The 8,677-nt window shown below is 54.5% G+C and overlaps 2 protein-coding genes across 2 annotated transcripts; one reads left to right on the top strand and one right to left on the bottom strand.

The window, feature by feature from the left end:
• The first annotated feature begins 246 nt into the window (after positions 1 to 246).
• RPL35 (ribosomal protein L35) lies at positions 247 to 2,053 on the top strand. The gene is made up of 4 exons (XM_026090498.1): positions 247 to 357; positions 584 to 720; positions 1,162 to 1,243; positions 1,829 to 2,053. Exons 1-4 carry the CDS (start codon positions 355 to 357, stop codon positions 1,976 to 1,978), a joined length of 372 nt encoding a protein of 123 aa, XP_025946283.1. The 5' UTR covers positions 247 to 354; the 3' UTR covers positions 1,979 to 2,053.
• A 2,303-nt stretch (positions 2,054 to 4,356) lies between these two features.
• WDR38 (WD repeat domain 38) lies at positions 4,357 to 6,165 on the bottom strand. The gene is made up of 4 exons (XM_026090447.1): positions 5,766 to 6,165; positions 5,369 to 5,491; positions 5,060 to 5,209; positions 4,357 to 4,419 (listed from the first exon to the last, which is right to left on the bottom strand). Exons 1-4 carry the CDS (start codon positions 5,835 to 5,837, stop codon positions 4,357 to 4,359), a joined length of 408 nt encoding a protein of 135 aa, XP_025946232.1. The 5' UTR covers positions 5,838 to 6,165.
• Between the last annotated feature and the right edge of the window lie 2,512 nt (positions 6,166 to 8,677).

Below are 8,677 nucleotides of genomic sequence, written 5' to 3'. Positions count from 1 at the left end.
CCCCCGCGGCCGCGGCCCCGGCCCCCCGCCCCGCCTGCCGCGGGATGAAGCCGCCGCCGCACCTCCGTCACGGCGGAACCGCCGCGCAGCCCTCGCCTGAGGGGCCGCGATGCCGCAGCCCCGGGCGAGGGGAAGAAACGGGCGCCGCCGCCGCCTCACGCCCCCTGTCAGCCCGCCGGGCGGTACCACCGCGCCGCCCGCGAGAGGGGGGAGGCGGAGGGAGCGGGCGGTGCAACAGGCTCCTCCCCCCCGCCCTAGGCGCGGATTGGTAGGTCCCGGCCGGCAGCGCCCTCCGCATCGTGTCCCCGCGCGGCTTCCGTCCTTTCCGCCTTGAGCCGCGCTGGTGCTGCCATCATGGTGAGCCTTTMCCTTCCCTTCCCCCTCTCCCGGCGCAATCCGGCGCCATCGGCGCGGGCCCGGCCGCCCGGGCCGCCCTGCCGCCGGCACCGAGCCCGCCGGCACCGCGCCGGGCCCCGCCGCCAGCGCGATGCGGGAGCGGGGGGAGCGCGGGCGGGCGGCGATGCGGGGAGGCCGCGCGCGGGCGGGCGGGGGCCGGGGCTGACGGCCTGTCCGCCGCCCGCAGGCCAAGATCAAGGCCCGCGACCTGCGGGGCAAGAAGAAGGAGGAGCTGCTGAAGCAGCTGGACGACCTGAAGGTGGAACTGTCGCAGCTGCGCGTGGCCAAGGTGACCGGCGGCGCCGCTTCCAAGCTCTCCAAGATGTAAGTGGGGCCCGGCCCGGTCCGGTCCGGTCCGGCGGGCGAGCGGGGGGCTGCGGGGGCTTCCCCGAGCCGTGAACGGCGGCCTGGGAGCGGCCCTTCAGCCCGTGCCGCTGTGGGAGCGCTCGCGTCCGCGTCCTGTGTTTGGGAGCTGCTTTTACAGTCTGGAAGATCTCTGTGTTTGCTTTGTGGTGTTAAAAAAAGGGTGGCTATAAAGAGAAACAGGTGTCTGCCTAGAAATGGGTTTGCTTGGCTCTTTGTTTGGAGATGCTAAGGTCTGCCAAAAGTTGTTGCTGTTTTACTGCAGTTCGATGTTTATACAGTGCGAATTATTTGGTTGTAGCTTATGCGCATCTTCTGTATGCTGTAAAATGCTTGCTGGTTTAAAATCTGTGCTGCTTGCCCCTCAGTGTGTTCTGAGACATACTTTTTTTTCACCTGCAGACGTGTGGTCCGTAAATCCATTGCCAGAGTCTTAACTGTTATCAATCAGACCCAGAAGGAGAACTTGAGGAAGTTTTACAAAGTAAGTCTAAACATCTTATGTAGCAGCCGGTTTTTTTTTCTTATAGCTTCCAAACATCTAGTCCAATTATAGGAAGGCCTCAGTTGTGTAAATTCTTACTTGTGAAGCCTAAAGCTTAAGAGAGAGTGTTTATTTATGTTAGGTTTTTAAGCTATCTAATTATGGTTCCTTTTTAGATATTGTTTACTGCAAGACTTAGCCTAATACTGCCCTAGTTTCTGTAAACAGAGTGTGAGTTTGCTCTTGCCAAGAGGGTCCTCTGTAGAGCATTGCTATTATGTGGTCCAGTATACTTTCCAGAAGGTGTGGTTCCCAGAATTGGACTGCAGATACTGTTTGCTATATTAGAAGAATATTTTCATTCTGGTACTAAAGTTAGTGTTAGTTAGTATTAATGCATGTTTCTGAGGCAGAGAAATTCAAAAGCCTTCAGACTGTAATGACAGTGCTGGCAAAAAAAAAACAAAAAACCTCATAGTGCTGCTGCTGATATACTTATAGGCAGCTCAGCTCTCTATGAGCAAATGCACCTGATCCGTATATTGCAGTCTCTTAAACTTAACACTTGTGTATTTTTGCAAACAGGGCAAAAAGTACAAGCCTCTTGATCTGCGGCCCAAGAAGACTCGTGCCATGCGACGCAGACTAAATAAGCATGAAGAAAACTTGAAGACCAAAAAACAGCAGCGAAAAGAACGTCTGTACCCTGTGCGGAAATATGCCATCAAGGCATAAAACTGCAGTGTACTAAAAGTTCATAATTATATTGGCTGAGTATGTCTCATTAAATAGAATTTTGTTTGGAAGTTGTCACTGGTGTTCTCTTTAATAGTAGTGAGGTAAAGAGGTCATCGATTTCATGGAAAAAATCAGGATTCACGGAAGGTTTATTTTAATTTCTTTATTGCTGGTGAAAATATGTAGCTAGCACCTTAAGATTTTTTTCTCTGTGAAGAACAGGCAAATGAGTACAGATCTGTGAAGCTTGTTAACGTGTAAGGCAGAAGTATTTAATTTTTAGATTTATTTAAAAGCAAAACTTTATTTGAGATTTATTTWAAAAAAAAAACTTTACAGAGAGATATTTACAGTAGATTGGTATTTGTCACACCAGTAGCTCAAGTTTAAGTAATGTTTAAAGCTTTTCTCTAGTGCCACTATTTAAGTGCTGTGTAGGTGAATTAATTTGCTGAGGTGTCTTGGTGGACTTCATTGAGACTGAAGACTTCTGTCAGCGCTTATTTTGGATCTTTGCCCAGCTGCTTAGAGCACCAAAGAATCCCGGTGTATCAACTGCTAGGATAGATGCCATAGGTGTAGTGATTTGTCTGGTTGAACCACCTGGCATGAGGCAGGCATTTTGCAGATGACTGGTTGCTAATCTGATCGCTGCTTCCTGGAGCTGCTCCAAGTGGTGGCTGGAGGGCTTGCTGCAGCCTCAGTTGCAAATGTAAGGGTTTGGTCTGTCTCGGGGATGAATCTGGAATATTACTGGTGGAGAAGAGCAATGTGTTTGAAGCTGTAAACAAAGGACTCTTCATTCCACAGCTCTCCTGGTAGGAATTATTAATGCCCTGTGTTCCACTTTGGTGGAGATACAGCAGCTTGAAAGTTAAGGCGTGAATCATGTTACAAGTCTTGGTGCATAAAGCTGATTTTTGGTGGTGTTTGCTGTAGCAAATCTAATCTATATTTGGAGTAGAGCAGGTACATGCAGATTTCTAGTCTCATAAACTATGACCTAAGAACTACAGTATTTTATTTGAAATCTGTTAATTTCTGTAATTTGCAGACTTGTTTGTTGTCTTTGCAGTACGGCCTAGTAAGTATTTCATCTTTTGTGAGGAAAAGTGCTGTTGCTACTTACATGGGCATCTTAAACAGACCTTTTAGTTCCACGTATAACAAATGCTTTGGTCTGCTTTCCCAACTCTAGAGATCATAAATTTTGTGATGCTGTGTAACTTGACAGCACCACAAAATCAATCTCAAAAGCTGCTGTTTTCATGGTTAACTCCAAAGAAATATTCTTTCCTCCTGGCATTGTTTGCTGTCTGATCCTGTAGTATATATTGTCACATCTAAAGCAATGTTACTAATCAGATTCTGTTCAGCAGATGAGATCTCTTTTGAAAACTTTATGGATACAACCAGTCATTTTAGCAAAGTTCAAGGTCACTGCAGATTTCTCTATGCAATTCACCACTGTATGCTTGGTTCACTTTGTCTACCTATTCTAGCGATACCTGCTAGAGAGGCATCCCTAATTTTGTGATAATATTACATTAGTAAGGTTCTTTCAATGCTGTGTATTCCATTCCTTACAGAGATGGCAATGGAACTGGGTTAGTGTTCAACCCTACAACCCAGAAGTAGTAATGGTAGCTAGTAAAGCTGTTTAAGGATCACCTGGAGCCTGGAACACTTGTGACTAGGAATGAGCTGCTGCTGTCCCACTAGGGAGACTAGCATCTGCAAACCGTGTGCTTCGTAATCTGCAGTTGTCTTCAGCCTGCTGCTTCCATCCCTGCGATTGCTCACCATCCCTTTTCTCATTTTGATCAGAACGCTGGGTTCTGGCAGCATCCTCCAGGTTTGTTCCCACCTGCAGCTGATTTAATCTTGGCAAACAGCTCCTGAAAGAAAGAGGCCACCCTCCGGGGTGAAAGTGCAGGTGGAGGTTTGGTCCAACATCGCCTATCARCAGAGATGTGTTTCAGATCCGGGCTATGTTTGTGCTGTCAGTGCCCTACGACACCAGGGCCTGCAGCAGGGTAGGGTGCTTGCAGGCACCAACCCACACAAGCTGTAATGCTGCCTGCCGTGAAGTTCTGTTGCCTGATGCTGCATGTATCTTTGGGGTTATGAGTATAAAGGTGACGTGTTTCTCATATACAGGTATTTCTTTTGGATGAGAATAGTCCAATCGGGCTGTTGTTAGCATACAGCATGACATGCTGCAGAATGGGAAGAGAGGAATCTTTGTTTTGTTTGGAGTGTTAGGGGAATGTAGGAACATGATGGTATCAGACCAAAGCGCTCTCTGTATGCCTGTGAAGACTGATTGAGGTCAAATGAAACATGAAAACTGGACTAGAGAAAAGCTGGTTGAACTAAAAGATTGTTACCTCTAAAGTTTCTAGGCACTCGCCCATCTCACAGTTCCACACTTTGACCTGTGAAGCACAGAACTAGTTAAATGATTTGGTTCTCTGTCTGCCGTGAGTGTTCTCTCCAGCTCAAAGACTGAGTTGCAATTGCAAAAGCCTTTTTTTGGTTCTGATGTGATGAAGGGTAATACAGTGCTGTTCAAGCATTAGTGATGGTTTTTGTTAGTGTAGCTAATACATTCTCACATGAAAAATTCTCTGCCTGTCAGGAGCCCCTGAGGAAGATCTGATAGATTCTGTCTAGCGGAAAAGATCCTAATTCTATTTGCTGAACTCAGTATAGGTTTGAAGAATTTTAAGCCTGAAAAAATTTTAACCAGAGAGAGGTCTATTTATGTGTGCAGTAAAGTGAATTTCCTGTATCTTCAGCTGTTATGAGGGACAGTGTTACAGAATTATCTTGGCAGCTCCAGGTGATGCTGATACTGACTGAGAGAGCTTTGCTAGGAGCTTAGTGTGAACGTTAGCACAGTACATTCTGCAATGTGGAGACCCAGCCTGGCGCAGTTCTGGACCCGAGCACCACGTGTCCAGGCTGCTGAAGCATTATGTAAGATGCAGGATTGCACATGGGAACTGTTGTTCCTTTAGGCTAATGTTCATATTACCCTCAAGACTGGCAGTGTTTGAAAACGCTTTACGTTACCGTTTCTGAATATCCTGCAGTGGCCAGCAGTAGCCCATTCCCGGAGAAGGACATGCATTTCACCCAGCACACATGCCCCTTGAGAAGGAAAACGAGCATGCCGCTGCGAGGATCCCAGATCCACACACTCCTGTCCCAGGAACCTGATGCCTGAAAGAGAGGAGGGAGAGGCTGGTCCTGCGTGCTGGCGATCAGGCAGGCAGGGGCAGGATTCTTCTGTCAGACGGCGTCCGTATGAGCTAAGGCTTCTTTTCAGGGAGGCGTGCTGTACCCTAATGCTCATCTGGAGAGGAGCCTGGTGGTTCTCACCAGCATTCCTAATGTGGAAAAGCAAACGCAGGTAACATTGCCCCGATGGCCTTCCAAGATTCTGTCCTGAATGTCCGACTGTAAATTCCAGACTCTGACGGTATGATCCCAGAAACCAGTTGCCTGTCAGGAAAAGAGGGAGCATGAGCTGTGGTGTGATTTGAAAATGAAGACAGCAAGAAGCTGAATGTCGTGCAAAGCCTCTGCTAGGAGTAACAGCAGGGTGTGCTGCAACCGAAGGGGTTGTCGCATTCCACCCCCCGGCCGAGAGTGCAGCAAAACCGCCGGGAGAGAATCTTCTCTCTGAAAGATCTGATTGTGTTACAAATCACTCACTAACGTGCCATTCATTCATCAGTAAATGGGGTGGGGGGAAGGGAAACTGAAGCCGAATTGCCAGGCAATGAGCATCCAAGGAGAAATCGCAGGTCTGGATAGCATCACGATGCCCAGAGAAGACTCTCAACATGTGACCTAACTGCAGAAACAAAATGAAGAGCAGCTTACAGCTGATTAAACATCCCGAAGTCACAGCTGAGGGGGATTTGCTGGTGTATGTATGTTTGTGCAGTTCTACAAGGTGCAGTTACAATCACGGAGTAATTCAGGTCAGAAAGCACCTCTGGAGGTCTCTAGCGCAGCTGCCTCCTCCAAGCCAGGCCAGCTTTGAAGTTAAATCAGTTTGCTCAGGGCCCTGTGCAGTGAAGTTTTAGATACCTCCAAGGACGGAGATTTTATAACCTCTGTGGGTCCCTGTTCCAGTGCTGCACCTCTCCCGCTGGGAAGAACTTCCCTTGATGCAGCTTGTGCCTGTCGCCTCTGGTCCTTTGACTCAGGACTGCCTGGCTCCGTCCTCCCCGTAACCCCCRCTAGACAGCTGAGAGGTCCCACCATCTGCTGCGTTCTTGAAGCATTTCTACGTGCCCTTGTGAAACCGAGAACAGAACGGATTAGAGGACGCTCAGCTTCTGTCTTCGATGGAGCAGCCCCGCTCGCCCTGCGGTCTCTGGAAGTCTCCCTGCAGATTCCCTCCGCTCCGCCGTGCCGTGCCGGGCCATGGTATCTGCGGCGCTCTGCACCTGTGTTCCCGTCCGAGCAGCTGGTTGTGCAAAGTGCGCAGCCGCTGCAGGGACGGGGGATTCCTGTGCGGTGCTTTGCCGTCGAGAGGGGGAGCGCGTGGCCTGCGTGATGCTCGGGCTGCGGAGCCGGGACGGCACGGCGAAGCGATCGCRGCGCCGTAGCAGGAGTTGATGCCAGAAAACAGCTCAAGCTTGGGCTCCTGCRCAATGAGCACCAGGTATTTAAGGAGATAAAAGAGTTCGTGGTGCTGCGCTAGATCCTGGGACTGAATCGCTGCAGCCGTAGCAGGGTGGCACAGCCTGGAGTCCAGCCCGTGGGGCAAGCATCCCTTTCAATTGCCGGGAAGAGCAGCACCGATGCTCCCTGAAGGGAAGCGGAGGTGAAGCRACGGGCTGGCGCGGGCAGAGGAAACGCTCGACACGCACGGCGGGGAGGGCAGAGAGGATTTCCCCGGCCCGGGGCCCGCGCGCCGCACGGCGGCCGTGCCGCCCCCGCTTACCCGAGAGTCCCAGAGGATGGCCGTGCCGTCCCAGCTCCCGGACGGGAGCCGCCTTCCGTCCGGGCTGAAGCACGCCGTCTCGACGCTTTTGCGGTGGCCTGCAAGAGAAGGCGGCGGCGGGTGAGCTGTGGGCGCCCGGGCCGCGCGCCGCGGTGGCTCCTCCTCRCTGCCGCAGGCTCCGGAGCGCGGATCCCCGGCAGCGGCGGCGGCAGCTCCGCACCTCTCGGCACGTGGAGGCAGGCGGCGGCGGCCGGCTCCCGCAGGCGGGCCGTGCGGTCCTGCGAGGCGCTGGCGGCGAGCCGGCGGTCGGAGGAGAACCGGCAGCCGTTGACGGGGCGGACGCGGCCCCGGCGCCGAGCCCTACCCGCGCGGCCCCGGAGCTCGGCCAGCGGCTCTCCCGTCCTCGCCCGCCACGGGAAGAGCCGGCTGTCGTCGGAGCACGTCAGGAGGAGCCRGCGGAGAAGGTGCAGGCGTTGACCTGGGGGCAAGAGGGGCCATGGGGCAGCGCGTCTCCACCCGGAGCAAGGAAGGTCCGTGCGCGGCCACAGCCGGCGCGGAGCGGCGTCCGTCGAGGTGAGGGCAAGCGATCCGCACCGGCGCCCCGGCTCAAGCCCCCCAAATCCGCTCACCTCGCCCTTCTGCCTCGCCAGGTACGTCACAGCGAAGCGCCCCGGCGGGCCCGTGCTGCCGGCACCGGGAGCCATCGCTGCCAGCCCCATCCCTGTCCCGTCCCGCGGGAGCTGCGGCGCCCGGCGCTGTGTACGATCTCCCCAGAGACCAGGCGGGTTTTGCATTCCTCCGCGGATTTGGCATCCCGGCGGCCTCCTCGCCTCGTGGCTCCGCGCCAGCCTGCGCGGGGGCGGATGCGCTTTCCCGGAGCACGGCGGCGTTCGGGAGCGGCATCCGCGCCGGCGCTCTCCCGGCCGACCCCGCGCAGCCATCAGCGCCGGCCCCGGGGTTCGCGCCCGTGTTTGCAGGGTGTCGGGGCCTCCGAGGCTCGCGCTGTTTATTTTTTTCCTTGTAACCGAAGATGTTCCACAGCGTTGGAGCAGGCTTCCTGGGGAAAACTCTCCTTCAATAAATAAATAATTTCCAGGGTGGGGACGCGGGACGAGGAGCAGCTGCTGGCTGCCTGCGCCGAGCGCGGCCAGGGGCGATGCCACCACGCAGAGCGCTCTGGCCGCGCGCCCTGGGAACGGCTCCGGCAGGCCCACGTGTTTTCCTCTCCAGCTCCCCAGCGCAGCAGGCGCTGGCCAAGTGCCGGGGGCGGCTGCGGGGGCGGACAGACCCGCTGCCGGGCAGCTCGCGCGGGGGAAGGGACGGAGGCCTGGGCACGGGGGCGAGGCGCTGTGCGCGGGCAGGACGTGCAGGGTGTTGTGTGCAGGCAGGATGCACTGGACGCTGTGCGCGGGCAGGACGTGCAGGGCGTTGTGTGCAGGCAGGATGCACTGGACGCTGTGCGCGGGCAGGACGTGAAGGGCGTTGTGTGCAGGCAGGATGCACTGGATGGTGCACGGGCAGGACACGCAGGGTGTTGTGTGCAGGCAGGATGCACTGGACGCTGTGCACGGGCAGGACGCGCAGGGCGTTGTGTGCAGGCAGGATGCACTGGACGCTGTGCACGGGCAGGACGCGCAGGGCGTTGTGTGCAGGCAGGATGCACTGGACGCTGTGCGCGGGCAGGACGCGCAGGGTGCTGTGTGCAGGCAGGTTGCACTGGACGCTGTGCA

Source organism: Apteryx rowi, unplaced genomic scaffold (genome assembly GCF_003343035.1).
Source record: "Apteryx rowi isolate R43461 unplaced genomic scaffold, aptRow1 scaffold_120, whole genome shotgun sequence".
NCBI lineage: Eukaryota > Metazoa > Chordata > Aves > Apterygiformes > Apterygidae > Apteryx > Apteryx rowi.
The sequence above is the reverse complement of the archived record's forward strand: the minus strand, read 5'-3'. Positions and strand labels throughout refer to the sequence as shown.